Source organism: Talpa europaea (assembly GCF_964194135.1).
Source record: "Talpa europaea genome assembly, chromosome: 7".
NCBI classification, from domain to species: domain Eukaryota; kingdom Metazoa; phylum Chordata; class Mammalia; order Eulipotyphla; family Talpidae; genus Talpa; species Talpa europaea.
The window spans coordinates 133,846,911-133,871,720 of record NC_140074.1 but is presented as its reverse complement, the minus strand read 5'-3'; the positions used below and the strand labels follow the sequence as shown (position 1 = coordinate 133,871,720).

The window sequence follows — 24,810 nt, the reverse complement described above, 5'->3', positions numbered from 1 at the left end:
AGGGCTTTCTGGAACAGCAGCAGCGCCTCAGGGGATGCTCTGGCTGGCCCAGGCCCTATGCAGACGGGTTCCCACCCGCCATTGGGGTGGCCTTGAGAATGGGCGGTCCCTCCGGCTTGGGCTTCCTGCCGGCTCCGCTGGGTGCGTTCTTCGCGGAATCCTGGGGGCACTGGGGGCCACCCCCGCCCCCCGCCCCGGGAGCGAGCGGGGCGCGCTCCTGCTCCAAACGTCCGCCGGCCGCGAGCCCGAGCTCGGAGACTGGGGGCGGCGACCGGAGGGCAGCGCGGCGGAGGGCGGGGGGGCCGCGGTACCCTGACCCCGCGGGGGAGGCGAGCTCTGGTCCCGGGTAGGCCCGACGCTTCCTCTCGGCCCTCCAGGCGGGCTCCGGACGGTGCCCGGGGCGTCTGGGCCCGGTAGGGGCGCCCCGAAAGGCCCCGGACGCCGAGCTGGGCGCGGCCGCCTGTCCCCTCGCCGGCGCGGACCGTGCGCACCATGCTGCCCGCGGCGGCCACCAGGGTGTCCCTCCTGGAGCTGGCCGACGTCGCCATCGGCACCCCGGAGGTGGGCACCGTCAACTTCACGGCCCTGCACACGCTCCTCGTGGCCATGCTCAAGAGCCTCAACCTGACGGGCACCCTGATCGACTTCCAGTCGGCCGCGTCCCCCGAGCAGAGCCGCGTCGCCCCGACCCCGCGCGCCTCGCTCAGCGCCCTGCAGGGGGCGCCGCCCAAGGAGAAGCGGCGCAGCAGCGGGGCTAGGCTGGAGGTCCAGGTGAAAGACCTGGAGAGCCAGGTGCAGGACCTGGGCCAGCAGTTGAAGACCATGGAGAGTCAGGTGCAGGGCATCGTGACCCACCTCACCGCCACGGAGGGCACGATGCGCCGGGACACGCAGGAGTGGCTGGACGACAAAGAGGCGACCAGGCTGCAGCCCTGGGTGGAGGGAAGGGCCCCGGCGAGACACGTCAAGGAGGACGCCGAGGTCAGTGGCCGCCACTGCTCACGGGCCGGGCATGCCACCTGGGCGCGCCCTGGGAGCAGGGGGGAGCAGGGAGGGGGGGGAGCAGGGACAGCCGGGCGCCGCTGGCCCCACGCGGCCCACACTCTCCCTGGCAGGGCACGGATCAGCACCCGGGCGGCAAGAGAGACTCCAGGAGCCTGAGAGACATGTACAGAAAGGCGGCGGAAGCGCAGCGGAAGGCGCAGGAAGCGCAGCCAAGGGCGCGGGAGGTCCAGCCAATGGGGCAGGAGGCCCAGCCAAGGGCGCAGGAGGCCCAGCCAAGGGCGCAGGAGGTCCAGTCAAGGGCACAGCAAGCCCAGCCAAGGGTGCAGCAGGCCCAGCCAGGGGCGCAAGAGGCCCAGCCAGGGGCACAGGAGGCCCAGCCAGGGGCGCAGGAGGCCCAGCCAGGGGCGCAGGAGGCCCAGCCAACGGAGCAGGAGGTCCAGCCATGGGCACAGGAAGCCCAGCAAAAGGGGCAGGTGCTCCCCGAGCTGACCCCGCAGGTGAGGACGCGGGGACACGCCTCCGGGGCTGAGTCACCCCTTCCCCGATCTCACCCTGAGGGGCCTGAGCCAGGATGTGGGGCGAGGAAATGGCCCTTGAAACAAGATCAGGAAAGGGGGTGTTGAGAGGCGCGTGCAGGTAGAGCCGCGGGGAGCAGGGGTGCGCGGGAGCGGCCTGTGCTCGGCTCCGTGTGTCCTGCGCCCTGGAAGCATGAATCCTTAGCACACGCGCCTTCCAGTGGCCCAGGGACCCCAGCAGCCCGGAGATGCCAGGCAGAGCGGGGCTGCCGCGCCACAGGGGGCCCAGGTCAGGTCAGAGCTGAGGGGAAGGGGAACAGCAAGGCAGGCGCCCAGGGAGGGGCTGCAAAGGCAGCTGGGGGGACGGCAGGCCGGGCAGGCCGGGAAGGTGCCGGGCGGAGGCGGCCAAGACCCTCTGGCCCACGACTCCCAAGCCTGTCTTTTGAAAGCCCGTGGTTCTTTGGTTTTGGGGTGCTTTTTAGGATGAAGTCCTGTTTTACCTCTTAGAGCCTTGGATTCTGGAGATGTGCACAAGGTATAAGGAGCAACTGACATGCCAGCAGTTGGCTTTCGCTCTCTTGAGGGGCTTTTTCCTTGAAAAGGCACAATCCGACACCCTTGAGGGGGCCCAGCCTCTCTCTGCAGGGGGCCAGCCCCAGTGGGCAGGGTGAGGACCCCCAGGACCAAGGGGTTCCATCCTGCACTCACATCTGCTCTTGGCTCCCTGTCCCCAGCAGCCCCCTCAGCCCGCCGGCCTCTCTGAGATCACATACCTTGTCTTCCCTGAGCCTGAGTGACAGGGTGCACGCCTGTGTATGAGCCCGTGAGTGTGCATGTGTGGGTGGGCACGTGTGCATGGGTTGAGTGTATGTGCACGTGTGTGTATGTGTGCACGCGTGTGTAGGACCCACATGGGGGGGCTGCTTGAATCTCCCATGTCTGAACTCTCTTCCAGAAAATCGTGCAGCGGGTGGAAGAACTAGAGCAAGCCTTCAAAGAGCAGGAGGCTTTTCTGGTGAGGAGCTGCCTGCGGGGCCCTGGAGAGGGTTTTCGTGCCCCACCCCAGCCCCCCGGCAGCCTCCCTGCAGGGTGGAGGTGCGTGTCTCTGTCTCTGGCACACTGCACCCCTGCCCAGGCCACCAGCAGGGTTGACTCACCCATCACTTGGACAGCGACTTCTCCCCGGTGCTGGGGCGGTGGGGGGTCCGCCTGTCACCTCTGTTCTGTCCCTGAAGTTTCCTGGAGTGAAACCAGGTGCTCCGGGGGTGTGTTTTCTGACAGGAAGTCATGAAGCAGAGGCTGCACATGAAGCCCCATGTAGAAGAGGCCACCATGGTCACCTGGGAGGAGCTGGAGCACGCCATCACGGACGGCTGGAGGGCCTCACAGGTGCTGCAGGGGCGGCCGCAGTTGGGAGTCCCCCTCTCTGCCGGCCCATGGTTTCCGTGATGGGGTGCTCGTGACTTATTTCACTTATTTCATGTGGGTCCCACACTGGGTGGTTTTAGTGTCCCCATCTTCACGCGCCATGTGACCTTCACATGTGGGGCTACACAGAGGGGAACTCCAGGAGCCGCAGGTGGCTCTGGGATGCAGGTAGCTTGTCAAGTTGTCCATGGACAGGATCCAATTTAAGAGAAGGGGCCGGGGGAGTGGGGGGGGGGCCCTGCCTGCCCGTCTGCCAGTTCCCGCTGCTTTCAGCTTGGCCACTTGGTTGAATGGAAAATTTTTCGATGGGTTTTCATCGCTTTTCAATGTTCCCTGGTGGGCTGTCCTCACGTGCACAAGCCCCCACTCTGTGAATGGATGAGGTGCCCCCCTGGACGCACACCCTCCCTGGGGGATGTCCCCACGCCGGCGACATGTCCACCTGTGCTGGGGCCGGGCGCAGGCAGCCATGTTAGTTCAAGCCCCCGCCCCGCTCCCCCTGAAGAAAATGGGCCTTTTTTTTTAAATTTAAGATTTATTTATTCATGCGTACAAGAACTGGGGTACAGCCCAGATGCACGGGAGGATGAGAGGATTCACCAGAGCCAGAGCGGGGAGCAGAACAGGCAGATTGAAATACACTGCTGAGGGGAGCCGCGGGCAAGCCAGGAGAGGTCTGCTGCGCCATGCGGGATTCTCGCTGGCTGACTGGCCGGGATCGAACCGGTGCTGCAGAGGCTGCGGACAGTTTCACAGCGCTGTTCCCAACCACCTGCGCCACCAGAGGAGGCCCAGAAAATGGGTATTTTCTTTTTTTTTTTTTTTTTAAGATTTATTTATTTATTTATTTATACAAGCACTGGGTACAGTCAGAAGCGTGGGAGGGCGAGAGAATTCACCAGAGCCAGAGCGGGGAGCAGAACAGGCAGACTGACGAAGTACAGTGCTGAGGGGAGCAGCGGGCGGCATGTGGGACCCTCCTCCGGTGGCCGGGAAGCTGCCGGGGATCGAACCGGCGCTGCAGAGGCTGCGGACAGCTTCACAGTGCTGTGCTCAACTTCTGGGCCACCGGGGAGGCCCTGAAAATGGGTATTTTCAAGGGTGGGGGTCAGCTGCGCTCTTGGTCTCCTCCTTTCCCTTCCCTAGCCTTGTGCAACGGGGTCTCCCCCTAAAGCTCACACCAGACCAAGCCGGGCGAAGAGCGTGTCCTTTTGGCGCCACCTAGTGGCTGTCCGGGGCACGCCCGCGCTCTCTGGGCACCGGTGACCTCTCCGGTCCCCTCGCTGGTCTCCAGCCCCCGCCCTCTGCGGGAACTGGGAGAGGAGCCTGCAAAGCAGGGCGAGGCCTGGAAAGGTCCTCGCTCTCTCCTCACTGTGTTTTTTTTAAGCCGAAGCATCTTGGCCAGATCTCTGTGGTTTGTCTGAAGTGAGCAGCCTGTCTTCTGGGGGTCAGACCTAGAGGCGCAGCCAGGACCGAGGGCTCCTCCTGCACTAGCACCTGCTCTGGGCAGATGCCCCCGCACAACGTCCACAGCTCCAGGGCTCGGGAGGTGTCACTGCTTTCACAGTTGCTCCTACCGACACACTTGAGAAGCAAGAGGACCCCTTCTGGAAAGAGCTGTGCCGGCTCACGCTGAGCAAGCACCCCGAGACCGCTTTCTCCTGCCTTGTGGGTTTGTGGTGGGATGTGAAATCATGGCTTCAAAGCCCCTTAAGGTTTGCTGTGGGCTTTGGTAGACAGGTGGAGAAACTGAGGCACCCGCCAGGCCCTTCCTCTGCTTGCATCCACAGCATCCCTGGAGGACAGCGCCGGCAGCACGGTCAGCGTGTGGTCAGCACGGAAGCTCATCTGCATCACCGAGGGGGGCGGCGCAGAGTTTGCATTCTGAGGGAGAGGAGCTGCTCGATGCAATGGGCCGGGATGGGCGGACGGAGGACGGACTAGTGCTGTGTCCCAGAGCAAGTTCTGGTGGGCCACGGGGTGGCTCTTCAAGCTGCTCCTGCACCAGAGCTGCTGCTGCCGCTGCCTCCTCCTCCTCTTCTTAAATCCCGCCTGTAGGGGTGAGAAAAGGCAAGAGGCCTGCCGGAAGCAGGAGGCCCAAGCCGCGCTCTAGCAGGGTGCGCCTCCCTGTGACCCGGGAAGGCATCGGGCATAGCCAGAACCCCAGAGGCAGACAGTCCGCGGCAGAAGGGTCTTGCAGTGCCCACCTCACTAGGCCCGGGGCCTTGAGCCCGTGGTTCTTATGCAGAAAGAGTGTCCGAGGTGAAGGACAGTCTCCGTCCAGAGCTCTGGGGGACGACCGGCTTATAAAGCAGAAAGGAGCACCTGACACAGGGGCCCCGCTGGGCGGAGGCGGGATCAAGCGGGGCTGTCACCAGCCTTGGGAAGGCTTCCGCGTCGGGACCCAGACCAGAGCAGCAGTTGCGGACGGGCGTCCAGGGCTGGCCCGGATGTCAGCTGGCTGAGTCAAACGAGAAAGTCTGGGCTTAGGCTGTGTCCCCAGAGGAACAGGAATCAGGACGTGGTCGTGTCCTGGGGTGATGGGAATGGCAGGTGGGGTGCTCGCCCAGCTTTCCTGCTAAGACATAAAATGATGACGCATCATAAAATGGTGTGGGCTGAGGCGTCCTGAGGTGCGGCGGGAGAGCGCGCTGGACACACTTGCCTTCGAAGGTCCGGTGATCGTGATGACGTGGGAAGGCCCGGGAGTTGGCATCGTCTCAGCAGGGAGCGACTGGGGTCTGACTCTAGACTCCTTGGTTTCCCTGGCAAACCCAGGTGTGGGCTACAGGGCGTGAGGGACAAAGCAAGGCTGTGCCCTGGCCTCCAGGCGCTCCAGCAGGGAGGGGGCCGTGGGCCGCTGCGTGGTTACTTAGAGGCCCGGGAGAGGGCGCCACGGCAGCTTCGGCTCCTACTGTGCCCAGTTCGAGACATCCTCAGACATGATATGGTTTCACCTGCTGCTTTCGATGGAAACTGACCAGCCTCGACCCCTTCCCCCTCTCTGCCAGCCCTGGAGCTGTTAAGAATTCCAGATATTTGTTCTGTAAAAGCAGGACTTGGTTCTCAGCCCTGTGGTGGGCAGAAGAATGGCCCAGACATCCCCATGCCCTCATGCCCACAGCCTGCGGGTGTCAGCTGTATGGCAAAGGGGCCTTGCAGGGTGATTGCCTTGGTAATGATCTTGACCCGGGAGACCGTCCTGGCTGATCTGGATGTGGCCAGCGATGTGGCCGAGAAGGCTAGAGGTGTGGGGTGGGGGGACTCACCAGAGACAGAGTGGGGAGCAGAACAGGCGGATCTACTGAAATCCACTGCTGAGGGGAGCAGCCGGGAGACAGGAGAGGTCTGCTGCGCCATGTGAGTCAGCTCCCTGGCCGGGGATTGAACTCAGGCCGCAGTGGCTGGCAATGGTCTTGACAACACTGAGACTTTAACCCCTGCACCCCTAGGGAGGACCACGACTTGCACTGCTTTAAGCCTCTCCGTCTGTGGTCACTCTCAGCAGCTGCCCTAGGACACTCACTCAGTCACTTTTCCCTCCTGAGGCTCTTCAAGAGTGACTGGTTGGTGGGCCTCCCCCGGTGGCGCAGCGGTTGAGCCCTGGGCCACGAAGCTGCCTGCAGCCTCTGCAGCACTGGTTCCATCCCCGGCTGCTGGGGGAGGGTCCCACATGGCATGCAGTCCTCTCCTGCTGTGCCCGCTGCTCCCCTCAGCAGTGTACTCTATCCGTCTGCCTGTTCTGCTCCCCGCTCTGGCTCTGGTGAATTCTCTCACCCTCCTGTGCTTCTGACTGTACCCAGTGCTTGTATAAATAAATAAATCTATCTTTAAAAAAAAAGGAAAGAATGACTGGTTGGCTTCGTAGCTTAGCTGAAGATTTCCTCCTGTTTTCTGCTCTTCTCATTTCTGACCGTGGGGCAGTAACCTGTGGCGTGGCCCTCGCATCTCAGGTGACTTCCTGACGTCTGCGAGGCCTGGGGTGTCTTTTCAGTACTCACTTCCACAGTCTCTCCATACCTCAGTTTCCTTTTCTCCTTTGTTTTGTTTGCGGAAGCCTGAGGCCAAGGGCGCAGGCCTCTCTGGGGCACAGGTGACAGAATTAGCAGGTGGCTGCCCAGGTGGTGCCCCCTGGTGTCTGCCTTGCTTGATTGCACCTCGCAGCCGCTGGGTTTTACCAGGTGAGGGCCTAGCCTGCCATTTTCTTGCAGCCTGTGCTCACTGTCAGGATTAGCGAAGAAGGCAGGTACGTTTGCTCTTTTTCCATTTTTATTTTTGATTAGAAAAACTGGGATGTAGGTCTGCGGAGCTGGAGGTGAGAGGATTTACCAGACAGAGTGGGGAGCAGAAAAGGTGGATCCACTGAAATCCACTGCTGAGGGGAGCAGCGGAGAGACAGGAGAGGTCTGCTGTGCTATGTGGGTAGCTCCCTGCCCGGGGATCGAACTTGTGCTGCAGTGGCTGGTGATAGCTTGATAGCGCTAAGACTCTAACCCCTGCGCCACCAGGGAGGCCCAATGAGGACATTATGGATCGTAATGCCATTTGCAAATATGAAGGCTCTCAAAAGCCCAGAGACCTGCCTTTTGAGCATGTCAGTCTATCTTTGTGTCCACTTAGGTTTTGGAGCCAGAGGGGATTTTCGTCCAAGGGCCCTAAAGCCAAATAGCCCAGCTCTCCTTCCCGCCAAATCTCACCGTCTTGTCTTACTTGTAGTTACTGATTTCTTTCTTCCTCTTCAACCAGGGCTCAGAGTCAACAATGGGCCTCCCTAAACGCAAAAGGCCATCTTCCATACCGAATGGGAGAGACGTGCCAGGTGCCCCCTCCTCCAAGCATCCAAGTACTGACCGCAGTGCATATTCTGCCCACGAATCAGGCTCCGAGCAGACCACATCCGACACGGGAGGCCCAAGATTCTCCATGGAAAGGGCCCTTGGCCAGGCACAGAGCAGAGGTGCCTCAGCTGCAGGGCTTCCTGCCAGAGGGCAGCACCCAGCTGGCCTGGCGAAGCCCCCCCCTCACCCTCCTTCCCACTCCAGAGTCGATTCAGAACGCCGCAGGTCGAGCGAGCCCTATGGCTTAGCACCTCTGAGACAAGATGCACGCGAGGCGCAGCCTGGCCCGATCCAGCAGGACTTCCCCTCGGCCGGGGAGCAGCAGCCGTACGTGTACCCAGATCATCAAGTGGGGGTGCGCTTTAGCCAGAGTGACATTTATCAGAGGCCATATCAGTACGGATTAGGACTGCCTGGCATGGATCAGGGTGCACTGCCGCACCCTATCTCTTCTCCGCAGGGCGTAGTGCCCCACACTGTGAGTCAGCTTGGCATGTCGATGCCAGGGATGGAGCAGGACTTGGGCCAGCCTGACATGACCCAGTATGGTATGGGGCTACCTTTTGTGCCTGGCAGAGATCAGCAAGTGTTTGCACTGGCCCCTACAGATCAGCGTGGTCTGGGTCCACTTAGTCCATATCAGCCTGGTCTGATGCATCCTGGTACAGACCAGCATGGCAGGGAAGAGCTGGACAGGGCCCAGAGTGGTATAAGACCACCTGGCATGGATCAGCGTGGGTTGGTGCCCATTGGCATAGACCAGCATGGGTTTGTGACGTACGGCGCGGAGCAGCAAGGATTGGCTTCTCCTCTTCTAGACCAGTATGATTTGGCATCTTCCGGTGTGATGCAAGCTGCTGCAGGCCAGCAAGGTTTAGAACAGCCCGGCTTGGGGATACCTGGCCTCATCCAACCTGTCTTAGAGCCGCATGGTGCGATCCAGGCTAGGGCTGGTCAGTCTGCTGTGGTTCAAGCTGGTGGAAGCCAGAGTGCTTTGATGCAACCTGGTGCATACCTATCTAGCCTGGCACAACCTGAGGCAGGTCAGCCTGGTGTGGATCAGCTTGGTTTGGCTGGTGTGAGTCAGTTTGGTGTGGGTCAGCCTGGCATGGTCCACCCTGGCATGGGTCAGCCTGGAGTGGTCCAGCCTGGTGTGGGTCATCCTGGCATGGATCAACCCAGTGTGGGTCAGCTGGGTGTGTTCCCTCCTGGAGTGTTCCAGCCTGGTATGGGTCAGCCCAGCATAGTCCAGCCCAGTAGCATGGTCCAGCCTGGCATGGATCATCCTGGCATGATTCAGCCTGGCATAGGTCAGCTTAGCATGGGTCAGCCTGGCATGGTCCAGCCCAGTATGGGTCAACCTGGTGTGGGTCAGCCTGGCATGGTCCCATTTGGTGTGGGTCAGCCTGGCATGGTCGAGCCTGGCATGGTCAAGCCTGGTGTGGGTCAGCCTGGCATGGTCCCATTTGGCATGGGTCAGCCTGGCATGGTCCAGTTTGATGTGGGTCAATCTGGTGTGGTCCAGCCTGGAGCAGGTCAGCTTGGCGTGGATCAACCTGGCGTGGGTCAGCCTAGCATGGGTCAGCCTGGTGTGGGTCAGCCAGGTATAGGTCAGCTTGGTGTGGGTCAGCCTGACATGGGTCAACCTGGTGTGGTCCAACCTGGTGTAGGTCAGCCTGGCATGGTCCAGCCTGGAGTGGATCAGCCCGGCATGGATCAACCTGGCATGGTCCAGCCTGGTATGGGTCAGCCCAGTGTGGCCCAGCCTATAGTGGCCCAGCCTGGAGTGGGTCAACCGGGCATGGCTCAGCCTGGCATGGTCCAGCCTGGCATAGGTCAACTTGGCATGGTCCAGCCCGGTATGGGTCAACCTGGCATGGCCCAGCCTAGAGTGGGTCAACCTGGTGTGGCCCAGCCTGGCATGGTCCAGCCTGGCATTGGTCAACCTGGCATGGTCCAGCCTGGAGTGGGTCAACCGGGCATGGCCCAGCCTGGCATGGTCCAGCCTGGCATAGGTCAACCTGGCATGGTCCAGCCCGGCCTGGGTCAACCTGGCATGGCCCAGCCTGGCATGGTCCAGCCTGGCATTGGTCAACCTGGCATGGTCCAGCCTGGAGTGGGTCAACCGGGCATGGCCCAGCCTGGCATGGTCCAGCCTGGCATAGGTCAACCTGGCATGGTCCAGCCCGGTATGGGTCAACCTGGCATGGCCCAGCCTAGAGTGGGTCAACCTGGTATGGCCCAGCCTGGCATGGTCCAGCCTGGCATTGGTCAACCTGGCATGGTCCAGCCTGGAGTGGGTCAACCGGGCATGGTCCAGCCTGGCATGGTCCAACCTGGCATAGGTCAACCTGGCATGGTCCAGCCCGGCATGGGTCAACCTGGCATGGCCCAGCCTGGAATGGGTCAACCTGGTGTGGCCCAGCCTGGAATGGGTCAACTTGGCATTGGTCAACCTGGCATGGTCCAGCCTGGAGTGGGCCAACCTGGCATGGTCCAGCCTGGCATAGGTCAGCCTGGCATGGTCCAGCCTGGAGTGGGTCAACCTGGTATGGACCAGCCTGGCATGGTCCAGCCTGGAGTGGGTCAACCTGGCATGGATCAACCTGGTGTAGCCCAGCCTGGTGTGGCCCAACCTGGCATGGTCCAGCCTGGAGTGGGTCAACCTGTCATGGATCAATCTGGCATCGCCCAGCCTGGCGTGGTCCAGCCTGGAGTTGGTCAACCTGGCATGGATCAGCCTGGTGTGGGTCAGCCTGGCATGGGTCAGTTTGGTGTGGGTCAGCCTAGCATGGGTCAACCTGGTGTGGTCCAACATGGAGTGGGTCAGCCTAGTGTGGGTCAGCCTGGTGTGGGTCAGCCTAGTGTGGGTCAACCTGCCATTGTCCAGCCTGGTATAGGTCAGCTTGCCTTGACTAGAGCACATCAACATGGTTTGATGCAACCTGGTACTTACCAGCCTGGTTTGGCACAACCTTATACAGGTCAGCCTGGTTTGGTGCGCCCTAGAATGCATCGCCCTCTTATGGCCCAACCTGGAATGGGTCAGCAAGGTTTGATGCAACCTGATGCAGGTCAGCAAGGTCTGGTCCCACCTGGGATGTATATGCAAGGTATGGTGCAACCTCATGCAGGCTATCCTGATTTGGTGCACCCTGAAATGTATCAGCATGGTTTGGTCCAACCTGGAATGTATCAGGTTGGATTTGGTTTGGTGCAACCTGGCGCAGACCAGCTTGGTTCTGTGCAACCTGGCACAGGTCAGCCTGGTTCAGTGCAACCTGGCACAGATGAGGGTGGTTCTGTGCAATCTGGCACAGGTCAGCCTGGTTCGGTGCAATCTGATGCAGATGAGGATGGTTCGGTGCAACCTGACACAGGTCAGCCTGGTTCGGTGCAACCTGGCACAGATGAGGTTGGTTCTGTGCAACCTGGCACAGGTCAGCCTGGTTCGGTGCAACCTGGCACAGGTCAGCCTGGTTCGGTGCAACCTGGCACAGATGAGGGTGGTTTGGTGCAACCTGGTGCAGGTCAGCCTGGTTTGGTGCAACCTGGAGTGGGACAGCGTGGTTTGTTACTGCCTGCTGCAGAGTCACATGACTTCCTTCAACCTGGCATGGTCAGACCTGGGGCACACCCACCCGGTCTGGTCCAGCCTGGTGCCTATCCTCATGGCTTTGTCCAGCCTGGTGCCTATCCTCGTGGTTTTGTCCAGCCTGGTGTCCATCCTCGTGGCTTTGTCCAGCCTAGTGTCCATCCTCGTGGCTTTGTCCAGCCTGGTGCCTATCCTCGTGGCTTGGGCCGTCCTCGTGCTTACCCACATGGGTTTGTGCAGCCTGGTGCCGATCAGCGTGGCTTGTTGCAACCTGAAGAGTATCAGTGGGACTTCATACCACCGGGCACAGAGCCTCATGGCTCTCCAGAATTCCGCCCAGATGCTCAAAGTTTTACGTCCCCGCACCAGTATCAGCATGGCGTGGAACCTCCTGGCAGAGATCAGTATAGTCAGGCATCACCTGTCCCAGCCAGCCAAGGTCTGGCACCACCAGATGTATACCAGAAGGGCGTGGTGCATCCTGGCACAGCCCAGCCACCATTAAGCACACATGTGGGATCTGCGCTCCCAGGTCGACAGCCTTTGGTATCACCTGGTCCAGATCGGCCTGACCAGGTGACCCCAGGTGTAGACAAGCGTAGCCATGGATACACCTTTCCAGATTCCCTGCGTTCACGGGGAGTAGATGCGTACGCCCACCTGGGTTTGGATCCAAACCAGTTTAAAGTTTCCACGGAGACGGAGATGGCTCCAGACCAAGTCCACCAAGTCTCATGGGAAGAGAGTGACATTCAGGGAGAAAGACGCGATTCGCTTGAGAGATTGAGCCCACACTTCCCCTTTGCCGTGGAAACGTTCCGTCTGCTGGGAGAGCTCGTCAGCCTGTACACGGAGCTGAAGGAAAGCCTGAAGGATGTGGACGAGGCACAAGCCGGCCTCACGGACTTGGAGAAGATACAGCTCCTCCTGGGAGCGATGGGTGGGTGAGCTCTGTGCGGGCGGAGCCTGCCAGCTTTGCTCTAAGTTGATTTCATCCTTTTCTCCCCCTGGTCTCCACACCCTGGTCTTCCCGAGCCCCTGTGGAGAGCGCAGCCCTTCTCCATTCTGGGCCCCCTGTGGGCTTCAGGATCCAAAGGGGAGAATTAAACCTGCAGGAGGCAGGGGCGCAGGGGAGGGCGAGGCAGGTTCTGCTTCCTTATGGGCCTCTGGGCGCCAGCTGGGGCGAAGGGGGAGGTGCTGGAAACAACAGTTGCGGTGGGGGGCGGGGAGACAGAGTGTGGACGCATCAAACCCGACCTTGGCCCACTCACAACTCCAGGCCAGAGAAGAATGAAGGTTTTGGAGCCGGGTGGGAATTGTGGGTCAGTATTCCCCAAGTCCTTAGGTTATTAGGCTGTAGGGGGATTTTTTGTGGGGACCCCCTGCTCCACCTTCCCCCCTCCCGCCCCCCAGCTCACCAGGAGAGGCAGGATAGCGATGAGACTTGTCCTTCTCTGGGTCCTCTCTCTGCGGGGGGGGCGGGGGGGGCGGGGGCGGGGCCCCAAGTTACTCTGCGCGCTCTGACCCCGGCCTCATGCCTCAGTCAAGAAGACGATGCCGCCCGACCTGCAGGAGCAGCTGAAGACCTTGAAGAACTTGACCAAAGACTTTCGGCAGGAAAAAGCCAAAGTAAGTCCGGGAGCGGCTGCCCGCTTTGCCTGTGGGCGCCTCTGATGCCCCCTCCACTGGCACCTGGGTGGGCGCCCGCTCGCTGCTGCCTCACCGGGTCTGCCAGCCCAGCGGCCGGGACGTGCACCTCTGGGTCCGTGTGCGCGCGTCCTGGCTGTGAGACCGGCGCTCCAGGAGCCTGTGCCCCTTCCCTGGGGTGTGCTGGTGCCCAGCGACCCCTGTGCCAGAGCAGGGTCAGGGCCAAGCCCGTGGGACTGCCGGGGCGGCGGTCAGGGCCCGGGGCTGCTACGGCTTCAGTCTCGGTGCCGCGGGGATGTCAGGGGAGAGGAGAGGCCGGGGCGGCCGCCCAGAAGTCAGCAGGGGATGCGGCTTTCCCGGAGGGCTGGATAGGGGTCAGGGGCGGGAGGGGCTTGCTCGGCTCAGGCACGGCGGGAAGCCGAGAACTCCAGCCGACCCGCCTCTCCCACGTTTGCAGCTGGAGAAGATTGAAAAGATCCTGGACAGCGGAGAGCTGGAGAAAGGAAAGGAGCTGAAGCCTGGCCAGCTGAGCTTGCAGCTGGGGGTCCTCAGGTAACGCGCCCCCGCAGCCGGTGCTGCCATCAGCGCCCTCCGCCCGAGAGCGGGCGCAGCCTCTGGGTCACCGGACACAGAACCCACCGCGCGCGCCTCTGCCCTCAGGTTGCCCTTATCTGGTTCAGGTTGCTGGGGGGACCCCCCCCCCCCCGCCTCCCCGGCAGGTCCCGCTCCCAGCACGCCGGGGAGAGCGCTGGCTAGACTCAGCCCTCCCTACGCAGGGCTGGGTCTCACCCACTCGAGCCTCTCGGCCAGTTCCCAGGGTACCCCCTGCCAGGACAGGTCAGGCCTGGGATTCCCAGGAGGTGGTGGGGGGACCCTGTCCCTGACAGCACGCGTGGCCTGGGCCCTGGGCTGGCGGCGGGGCCAGGCTGACTGCTGTCCTCACAGACTCACCGTGTCCGACATCGAGAAGGAGCTGGCGGAGCTGAGGGAGAGTCAAGAGCGCGGCAAGGCCACCATGGAGAATTCTGTCTCGGAAGCCTCACTTTACCTGCAGAGCCAGGTGAGGACTCCGCGCGCTTCAGCCGCAGGGACTGGACCTTCTCAGAGCTGGCTGTGCACTTGGGGGTGCCCTGCCCTTCTGCCGCTCCTCAGTTCCCCTGCAGATGTGTGTTTTGGGGGGGGGGTGGTATTTAGAGTTCAGTCCCCCCGATCCAAAACCAGCTCTGAGGCCACAGGCGCGTCGGCAGGTGTGTCGGTGCCTCTCCAGGGTATCTCGACTGCATCAAGTCTTTCCCCTCATCTTTTAAAAAATCGGCATCTCCTAAAGCTCACCCTCCGCAGATGAACAAGCAGCTCTTAGTACAATGACAAAGCTGTGCCGCCATCGCGGCAGGTTTCCAGAACATTTCATCTCCCCAGAAGCAGCCCCGGGCACTTCCCCTCCGGGCCCTGGCGGGCGTGTGTCCTGTCTCGGCGAGCTCACCCGCTCTGCGCTCTGCGGTCTTCATACCCGTGGGATCGCGCCTGTGGCCCTTTGTATCTGGCTCGTCCTCTTCGCATGCTCTTTCTGAGGCTGCTGCCTCTTGCGGCGTGGACTGCATCCTTGCCCCGGCTCAGTGATAGTCCATGTCGCCTCGCCCTACCACCACCAGCTGGCCCGCGCACTCGCGCAAGGGCGTGTGGGTTGTTGCCGCCTTTGGATATTACGAGTAACACTGCTGTGACCCCTCATGTTCAACTCTCAGTGCAGACACAGGTTGCCGCTCCGGGTGGTCATACGCCTGGGTGTGGAATTGCGGGGTTCAGTGGTTCCTCTGTTTAAGCATTTGCAGAACTGCCTTGCTGTCTGCACCCTTTTCTGTTCCCACCAGTGAGGTGCGAGGGTTTCCATTTCCCCACAGCCTCATCGATTTTCCTTCTTTCGAAACAAAGGATAGTCGCCCCAACAGATGTGAAGTTTCGTCTCGTTACTGTTCGGTTTGCATTTCCCTTGCAGCTGACAACATTGAATATCGTTTTCTGTATTTTCATATCTGTGGAGAAACATCTGCTCAAATCCTTTGCCCGCCTTTACATTGGGTTTGTCTTCTTGATCATGTCTGCTTTTCATCTTGAGTGACGCCATCCTTAGCACCCCAGAATAGTCCCAGTGAGGAGGACCAGGAACCATCCTGAGTGCACAGAGATCAGACAGGAAAGGCCACAGGCCACCGGCGCTCATGTCAGGAGCCCCCGTGAGACCCAAGAGGCCACACTCTGGACCACCCCGGGGTGGCTGGGCGGTGGCGCTGCTGTTCTGCAACCCCAGGCCAACTGTCCTGTGGGGTGAGCAGCAGCACCCGTCCTTCCAAAGCACCCACCTGAGCTGGGCAGCCTCCTGGGCCCTCCTGCACCTCTGAGAGAGGCTGCTCCCCGCTGGGTGGGCCTCCCTTGCTGTCGAGGCTCCCTTTCCAGGCCCCCTGGCTTCCTCTCCCCAAACCTACGGCTGCTTCTCCTCCTCAGGCGGCTCCTCCTTCTGGCCCTTCCTGCCCCCCAGGGCCGCCGCCCTCAAGTCTCCGCTGGCCTCTCTCTTCTAGAGAGAACTAGTCCGTCCTCATTGTCCCAGGTCCTGGGGCAGACTCTTCTGGACACTTCAGAGGAGTCGAGGCTCTAGGGCACCAGCCACAGGCCTGCTGGCCGGAAGGAGCCCGGTCCAGAGGGGCACGGTCCCCAGGGGCACAGGGAACTTGGGGGAGAACTTGCGGGTGCTTGGGCCAGCCTGGCCCCGGCCACGCCACTGGGTCCCCGTGCGCATCAGCGCCTCTGGCCCCTTCCTTCGCCATGGCCCTCAAACACCCCGCCTCCATTCCGCTCTCTGGCGCTTTCGTGTCCCTCGCCACGGCTGCCCCGGGCCTGCAGTGTCTCTCCCGCTCCTCTTACTTCCAGGAGCTCGGCCTTGGGTGGCCCAGCCCCTCTGTCTGGGCCAGTCCCAGCTCTGGGTGTCCTGGAGCCCACCCCATCCTGTGGCCTCTGAGCTCCCGGACCAGTGGGAGGAGCCTGCTCCCGTCCTGGGGCTGGTCATCACAAGTTAAATGGGGACAGAGCCTGGGGGCCACCCCTTCACCTCCCCGGGGCTCTGAGCCTGGAGCGATACCTGTAGGGGCATCAGGGTCCTCTGAGGGTTTGTGGACTGACCAGTGGACACACCACCCTGGAATTTAGCTGGGGAAGATGTGTGCTCACACTCACCTCCTGCAAGGGCTCCCTTCACACGCCCCTCCCTGGAACACTGCACTGTGGGTTGGCACAAGGCCAGCTGCTCCTACGGGCCACGCGGCTGAGGGCACAGGGGGGTTGGCTGCCTGCACCCCGGCAGGGGAGGGACACAGCGGGCGCTGGCACTGACTGCGTGGGCGGAACGTGGCCGGGCCCCACTCACCGCCTCGCCTGCCTTCTCGCCACACCCAGTTGGACAAGCTCAGGGCGATCATCGAGAACATGCTGGCCTCCTCCTCCACGCTGCTGTCCATGAGCATGGTTCCGCAAAAGACCTTGATCACCCAAGCTCCGGGCGAGCTCACCCCGGAGGCTACCTGCCCGGCCTGCAGCCTGGACCTGGGCCACCAGGTCAGCACGCTGGTGCAGCGCTACGAGCAGCTGCAGGACATGGTCAACAACCTGGCGGCCTCCCGGCCCTCCAAGAAAGCCAAGCTGCAGAGCCAGGTGAGCTCCGCCCTCCTGGTACAGCCACACGGGCCCCGCAGGGGCCGAGCCCACAGAGAGGGGTGGCTGAGTGCGCCCCCAGGGAGGGGACCAGGGGTCCATGTTCCATGGTGGAACCCTGGAGGGACACACAGTCATCCCTGGTCCCGCCGTTGGGCGACGCCAGGACCGTGGCAGAGCTGGCTCTGTGGGGTGGCCGGGGGGGGAGCCGTGCCAGTGGGGGCCTCGGGGCATGGGCACGGGAACACAGCGGTGTGGCCGGGGTCAGGCTGGCCCGAGCGCCTGCAAGTTCTCCCCGAGCTCCCTGTGCCCCTGGGGACCATGCCCCTCCTGGCAGCTTTGGGTCTGGCATCCAAAAGACCCCTTCAGGAGTCTCCCAGGCCCTCCCGACTCCCCTCTGACTGGCAGGGAGAGCCCCTGTCTTGGGGCCTGGGGTCCGGAACTCAGACTCAACCTGAAGCAGGGCCCTCAGGGCAGGTGGCTGTGCCCCTGTGACACCCCTGCCAGCGTCCCGGGGCCTAGTCCTTAGGGAGGTGGGGCCGGAGTCATCCCGGCAGGTGGACCCGGGCGGTGAGTCTTCCTCACTGTCGGCGGCAGCTGTGGGGTCTACAAGAGCCAGACGGGGTCTGACTTCGGCTTCTAAGCCCGCTGATGCCATAAGCACCGACTTACGAAGGAAGCAGCCATCCCGGGGGGTGAGCAGCAGCCTGGGGAGCCTCCTCCTGTCTCTCTCAGGATGAAGAGCTGCTGGGCCACGTCCAGAGCGCCATCCTGCAGGTGCAGGGCGACTGTGAGAAGCTCAACATCACCACCAGCAGCCTCATCGAGGACCACCGCCAGAAGCAGAAGGACATCGACGTGAGGCCCGGGGTGGGGGTACGGCGCCCCCCTGCTCTCCCTTCCCTGCTCTTTAGTCCCTGCTCTCTGCCAGGTGCTGTACCAGGGCATCGAGAAACTGGAGCGGGAAAAGGCCAACAGGGAGCACCTGGAGATGGAGATCGACGTGGTAAGGTTCGGGCGGGGGCTGGGGCCTCACTGACCCTTCCCTGCAGGCCGGAAGTGGAGGGGGTGACGGGAGCGGGGGCCCTCCCCAGCTCTCTCCCACGGGGGTGCCACCTCCTCTCTCTCCCTGGCAGAAAGCCGACAAGAGTGCCCTGGCGGCCAAGGTGAGCCGTGTCCAGTTTGATGCCACCACGGAGCAGCTGAACCACATGATGCAGGAGCTGGTGGCCAAGATGAGCGGGCAGGAGCAGGACTGGCAGAAGATGGTGGACAAACTCCTGCTAGAAATGGACAGCAAGGTGGGGGCAGAAGGGCCCTCCTGGGCCCCCGGGCTGGGGCAGCGCCATCCTCTGCGGGCACTGCTGCCCCCACGGCCTTCTCAGAGCTTGCCTGCCCCCGCCTGCCCTCCCACCCTGCAGCTGGACCGCCTGGAGCTGGACCCGGTGAAGCAGCTCCTGGAGGACCGCTGGAAGTCGCTGCGGCAGCAGCTCAAGGAGCGCTCCCCACTCTACCAGGCGGACGAGGCCGCCGCCATGCGCAGGTGAGGGCCGGCTGGGCTGAGGCAATGGTGCCCTGAGGGGTCCCGTGAAGTCCTGGAGGACCTGGCCTGGCTTGAACCCCAGGATTTCCACTCGTGGCCGCCAGAGGGCCCCCGAGGCTTATGCGGCCCCCCCCCCTCCCCCGGCCCCGCCCCAGGCCCTTAGGAAACTGCCTCTTGGGCTTGGGTAGGACAGGTGGGCTCTGCATGTGTGCCCGGAAGCAGGCGTGCCCAGGAGCAGCCGGGCCTGGGAGCAGGCCCGCCAGGCCTCAGTGGCCAGAGAGCCAAGCTCCCGGCCGGCCCGGCCTGCGGAAGCCCAGCCCTCGGGCTTCCCCGTGTCGCTCGCTCCAGACCCCCGGGAGGGTGCTCACCCTCGTGATGCCATTCCAAACAGGCAGCTGCTGGTCCACTTCCACTGCCTCTCCTGTGACCGGCCCCTGGAGACACCCGTGACCGGACAGTGAGTGGCATCGTGGGGCCGGGCACCCACACGGGCCTGCATTCTCCATTCCCTCCTGCCTCCATGTCTTCTCCCCTGTCCCCCCACCCCCCCGGGTCCATTCCTGGCCCTGCCCTGCTTCTCAGCCCGGATCCACCTGGCCCTCCCCCTCTCTGTCCGTGCCCAGAATCATCCCTGTGACTCCCGTGGGCCCGGGCCTGCCTGGCCACCGCTCCACCCGCCCCTACACCGTCTTTGAACTGGAGCAGATCCGGCAGCAGAGCCGCAAGTACGGGCAGCGCCTGCCCCACGGGCTCCCTCTAGGGACTCCCCTCCTTCCCAGGGCTGCTCGAGCCACTGGGAACCACTTCCCAGCTCTGGCCATTTTCCCAGCTCGGGACCCTTCCCTGGAAGTTTGCCCTCGGCCCCCTGGGTGCTGTGGAAAGGGCTCCTGCCTCACTGATTCTGCTTAAAAAGGGGCGGTTACTGGGGTGCAGCACAGGGTTTTGTCTGCGAGTGGCTCGGCCCCCGCCCGCCTTACGCCTCTGCCCACCCTTGTCCGGCAGCCTGAAGCTGGGCAGCTCCTTCCCGCGGGGCGACCTGGGGCAGATGGAGCGGAGCGTGGGGCGGCTGCGCACCATGCACTCCAAGATGCTGATGGACATCGAGAAGGTGCAGGTCCACTTTGGGGGCTCGGTCAAGGCCAGCAGCCAGATGATCCGTGAGCTGCTGCAGGCCCAGTGCCCCAGCGCCCCCTGCTACAAACGGTAGGGCCATGCCGCCCGGGCCTCGGCGGGAGGCCACCCTCCTGCCGCAGGAAGCCTGGAGGGTGCGTGTGCGCTGGCATGAGGACACGTGGGCGTGTGTGAACGTGTGTGTGGGTGTGTGAGGCGTGTGCGTGCTGTGTGTGCTGTGGTCTTCGGGATGCCCTGTGGGCAGTGCTCTCCTCAACCCCAGCTCCCGGGCCCCTTCCCTACCCCAGCTCCCACAGACCCTGCAGAGAGCTGCCCTGCCCCCTCCGGCCGGGCCCCAGCACAGGGCTGTCCCTGCAGCACCTGCTCAGGTGACCCCGCTGTCCTGGCAGCAGGGTGCCAGACATGTCCGATTACACCTACTCCACGGTGCCCCGGCGCTGCGGGGGCAGCCACACCCTCACCTATCCCTATCGCCGCAACCGCCTGCAGCACCTGCCCCAGGGCCTGTACCCCACCGAGGAGATCCAGATTGCCATGAAGGTGGGGGCCTGGGGTGCGGGGAGGAGGGCCCTGATGCGACCCCGCTTCTCAAGTGTTCTGGAAGAAGCACTGGTGGCCACCGGCCCTTGCCTCTGAGGACCTAGTTGAGCCTCAGGCTTTTGCTTGGCTGCTCCCTGTGCTCTGCACCACCCCCCCACACCCCCCCACCCCCACCCACCCCGCCCCAGCCCCCAGGGCAGTCGGGAGGGGCCTGGACCTGACCCCTGAGGAGGGCGGGGAGGAGAGAGTTCTGAGCACCCAGGGTGACAGATTTGGCGCCTCCACAGCATGACGAGGTGGACATCTTGGGCCTGGATGGACACATCTACAAGGGACGGATGGCTACGAGGCTGCCAGGCGTCCTGAGCAAGGACAGTGAGTATCAAGGAGTTGAGAGGCCCCCCCCAACTCCCTGCACAGGTCCCACAGGCCCCTCTGCCTCCTGGCAGGCCTGGCCACCTCCTCTTCTCCTGGTTTGGGTCTCCAAGCGCCCCCTGCAAACACCTGCCGGTGGAGGACAGACGTTCAGCCTTGGTTGGGGTGTCAGGGGCCCTCTTCTTACTGATCTCCCACTCAGATGCCCCTAGCCTGCCTCCCTGCCTCAGCCACGTCCCAGCCTCACCTCAGCCAAGCCCCACCCCAAAACTCAAAACACCCTCCACTAAGCCCCCTGCGGAAGGCATCCCCCAGTGGCTCCCCTGAACGCCCACTGCTAGCCGGACCTGGGGTGTGCTGGGCAGCCTTCCCCTGGGAACCGCACACGTGGGGTCAGCACCCGCCCGGCCCCGGCCTGTGTGAGCTGTCCCCACAGCGCAGCGGAGGTGGGCGGACGGGTGGACATACGGGTGACGAGCGCTGACAAGGGGCCCCCCCATGAGGCTGGCTGTGAGCACCCTCTACCCATCCCCACGGCGCCCCCACCAGCTCTCACTTGGCATCTCTGAGCTGACCGTCCCCGTGGTCCCCAGGGATGACGAAGAAGGCCAAGCCGTCCCGGCTGCACCCGCAGCGCCAGCAGTCCCTCCGAGAGCACAGCCAGCTGCCCTTGCGGCCCCAGAGTGCGCAGATGCTGCCTGGAGACAACTCAGGTACCTGCGCGCCCGGCCCGGGCTCTGCCACCCGCCCCGGCCCCAGCCCCGGCCCCGCTGCGACCTGGTGTGACCCTTACTTGCCGGGAGAGAGTCAGGAGTGGAAGGCCGGGGCCCCGGGGAGAGGGAGAGACCCGCGGCAACTCGAGGGCCTGCTGGCGCTGGTCTGCTGGGCGGAGGCCACGATGCCCCACGGTAGAAACAGGCGGCTCCAGCCCCAGGTTCCGGCCACCCGGCCCATGTCCTGCCGCTGCTGGCCCCCAGCCTTGCCCCAGGCCCCGGGCCACTGTCTGCGAGGGACACCTCCCCGCCTCCGAGCCCGATCTGACCCCCAGGAACTGAATCCTGCCTGAAGGCAGGGCACTGCGGCCCCAGGACCCAGTCACACATGGGGGCCAGGCAGGGACGCCGGCCTGTGGGGGTGCCCCGGCCACTTCCAAGCGAGTGTGAAAAGTCTGGCCCTCCCCTCACGTGTCACTAGGGGTGCTGGGTTAGTGCTGCTCGGAGCCAGCCCCCAGCATCTGTGGGGAGGTGTGGCCCTCCTGTAACACTGCAGTGGCCCCACCCTAGGGGCTCTGCACCCCCAGTTCCACACTCAGTGAGAGCCCGGGGGCAGGGCAGCAGCAGGCGTGACGTGCTGCTGAAGGTCACGCGCCGCACCTTTATTGGAGGGGCTTTATCGTGTGCCAGCCAGCTGTCCTCATGCCAGCACTCAGAGGCAGGGCCCTCGTAGCCGGGCTTACAGCTCAGACGACCAGGGCCCAGAGAGGTTAAGGAACCTGGCCAGGGTCACACAGCTGGAGCTGGAATTCAGTGCCCAGCTGCCAGGGCTGGAAACCAAGGGCAGCGGGCCCAGAGAGAGGGTTTCAGTGGAGGGTAGAGGCACGGGCCTGTGAGCCTGGCTCCCAGGACATGTTCTCGGGGTGCTTAGCTTCCTGCCCCCCAGCACGCCACAGTCCACGCCCAGGGCAGGAGCGGGGAGGGTGCCGTAGGGAAGGTCTGCGCTGTCTGCCGAACAGGCCCCCCGGCAGAGCCAACAGCCCCAAGGCCGGCGGCCCCGACAGCGTGCTTGTCTGTGGCGTGTGAGGGGCTCCCCTTGCTGCAGGCCGGGCTCCCCCTGGCTTTAGGCTGCTGGGGGCGTGGGGGGCAAGGCAGAGCCGTGTCGCCCTCCTGTCTCACAGCTCCCCCGAGTCAGCGGAAAGACAGGCCGCTGTCGTCCGAGGGCCGCCTCTCCCAGCCGAACGCCGCCCGCCAGTCCAGCCCCAGCGAGGCGGGGAGCCTGCCCGAGGGGCTGCATGTGGACGTGCCTCCCGGGGAGGGGCTCGAGGAGCCCACCCGGGGCCCGCGGTCCGGGCCGCTGACGGGGCAGAGCTATAAATAAACATTGCGAAGCTCGGGCTGGTGAGGCTTCCTGGGCCCGGCTCAAGAGCGGGGAGGAAGGAGGCGCCGCTGGGGGCCGAGGCGGGCCCCGGGCTGTTTTCCAGCCTGAGAATTAGATGGTGCCCTCCAGAGGGTGCTGGGCTGCGTGCTGCACCCAGGGTGCAGGAGGCGGTAGCACAGGCCAGACCTCAGGTCCACGACCTCAGCCAGTATCGCCGTCTCCCCGGGCCTGGCCCTGCCTCCCGCTCTGGGGAGACCAGCCTAAAGGGTGGCCCCTGGCCTCTGGGGGCTCGGGGCCAAGCACACGGCCTCCGCTGTATCCTGGAGGGCAGGTGGGGGTGCAGGTGCCAGCTGCTGGCTGCCGCCCCACTGCCGACTCAGCAGTTCCCAGCTCCCGGCTTGGCTTCCGGGGAGCACCACCACCGGCCGCCTGGGAAGGTGGGGTGCCAGCTGATCTTCGGGTGGCTGCTGCAAGGCAGGAGGGGGCCGGACGTGGGGCTGACGGGCAAGGCTGACCTGTCCCCCGCCGCTCTCCAGGAAGCCGAGGCAGAAGTCAGGAGGGCAGGGGAGGGGGCAGGCGTGGGAGAGTGCCCGCGGGGAGCCCCCTCGCGGAGCGCCATGTGCTGTCCCCCCCCATGGTCCCAGAGCTTGGTGCTGTCCCCCCCCATGGTCCCAGAGCTTGGTGCTGTCACCCCCCCATGGTCCCAGAGCTTGGCAGGCGGCAGGAGCCGGGCCGGGCTCAGAGGGCACAGCCGCTGCAGGGACGAGCCCCACCCCCGCCCCGTGGCCCAGAAAGCCCGAGGAGCAGTTTTCTGCCTTCAGGTGTGTTCTCACCCGCTGGGGCGTCAGAGGGAAGCGTCCGGGCACAAAGACGGGGCTCCCCCCACCCCCAGCCTTCCCCCAACATGGGAAAGGGCCAGCTGAGGTGACACAGTCACACAGGAAGGAAGAGCAGGGCGGGTGGCAGCCCCGAGAGGGTTTTCTCCCCATCCTGCGGGCAGGGCCGGGCGGGGCTGGCTGGGCCGCCACGCCACTCGAGGTGCTTCCCCGTCCTCCCCAGCGGCCGCGCGCCCCTTCACCTCCCTGTGAACCAGCGCTCCGGCCGGGTGGGGGAGGCGCGGTGGGGGCCCCGGGGTGCTCTTTTCTCCGGAAGGCAAAGCCAGGCCAGGCCGGCCCCTCCCCCCAGCTGCTCGGGCTCCCCTTTCTCGCACCCGCCAGGAAAGGTCAGGTGGCCGCTCCCTCCGCGTCCCTGGCCAGCTCGGCAGGGGGGCGGTCCCCCAGGGCCCGGCGAACCCCCCAGCCCCACACCTGCTGGGCAGAGGGGCTCCCCCTTCCCGCGGGGAAAGCACAGCGGGCGGCGGGAGGCACCCCCTGGGTTTCAAGGCAGAAAACAAAACTGAAAGGACAAAGACGCCCAAGGACGGCACAGGCAGGGGCACCACCGCGTGCCAGGGCACGGAGGCAGCCATGCTCCCCGCGCTCCCACGGCGCCCCACCGGCAAACCCTGGGCCCCCGAGAAGGCCCAGGGCTGGCTCACCAGGCAGGGCTCCCCAAGGGGCCTGACCTCCAGACCCCGTGCCCCCCCCAGCACCCGCTGCGGCACCCTGGGAGGGCGGGGGAGAGGATGCACGGAGGGGCCACCCTCTCGCCCAGACCCCCGCTCTGACGCCCGGAGCCTGGACGAGGCCGGCAGGAGATGGAAGCAGGTCCCTCTGGGGGCCCGCCACGCCCCCGGTGGCACCCTGGGGGTCTCTAGCCCTGTATGCCCCCCAGCTCGCTGCCAGGAGGGAGGCCATGGGCAGGAAGAGCGGGGGGGGGGAGGGGGGGGGGCGAGGCCGGGATGGGCGCAGAAGCCAAGCGAGCGTCCGCCCGCCTCACCTGCACCCGGCCGGCCCGCCAGCCCCGGCCCTGAACACAGCGCCCGTGCCCGCCCCGGGTTTGCCCGCCCGGGGAGACAAAGGCGCCAGAAGCCAGGGAGGTGAGGAAAGGTTTTTAAGTTTTTACATGAAAATGTGACCTGGTGAGCTCAGTCCGGGGCAACACCAAGGGCGGGCCCCCCGCCAGGCCCTGGACACGTGCAGGGGGGCCTTGCCTCGGGCCGGCTCGCCGCTCCCACTGGCCCTGTGCACCCATCGAGACGGCGGCACCCAGAGGTGACGGGCCCGTGGTCACCGAGCAGCCGGCCTCTGGGGCAGGGAGCGCCTCGCACGGGCAGCGGTGCCCACCCCTCCGCCGGCAGGCGGGCCCTGGCCAGGGGCAGCGGCGGGCCCCCTTCCAGGAGGGGAGGGGAGTGGGGTGAAGCGGCGCTGGCTTTCCCGGGCCGCCGCCAGCCCCCAAGGTCAGGCAGCCCCCCGCTCACATACACGAGTCGTCTTTATAGATCCGCATATATTACGT

At 64.2% G+C, this 24,810-nt stretch overlaps 1 protein-coding gene across 1 annotated transcript; it reads left to right on the top strand.

Annotated features, from left to right (window-relative positions):
- Positions 1–492: 492 nt before the first annotated feature.
- Positions 493–22,413, top strand: QRICH2 (glutamine rich 2; the record flags this gene model as incomplete). Its single annotated transcript, XM_084238084.1, has 24 exons — positions 493–981; positions 1,116–1,502; positions 2,476–2,535; positions 2,802–2,909; positions 4,482–4,620; positions 4,739–4,823; positions 6,111–6,203; positions 7,991–10,532; positions 11,047–11,785; positions 11,944–12,321; positions 12,925–13,010; positions 13,486–13,580; positions 13,974–14,088; positions 16,476–16,730; positions 17,466–17,588; positions 17,662–17,736; positions 17,867–18,031; positions 18,152–18,273; positions 18,665–18,730; positions 18,897–18,998; positions 19,276–19,476; positions 19,797–19,944; positions 20,232–20,319; positions 22,214–22,413. The coding sequence occupies 24 exons, from the start codon at positions 493–495 to the stop codon at positions 22,411–22,413; spliced, it is 6,861 nt and encodes a 2,286-aa protein (XP_084094210.1).
- Between the last annotated feature and the right edge of the window lie 2,397 nt (positions 22,414–24,810).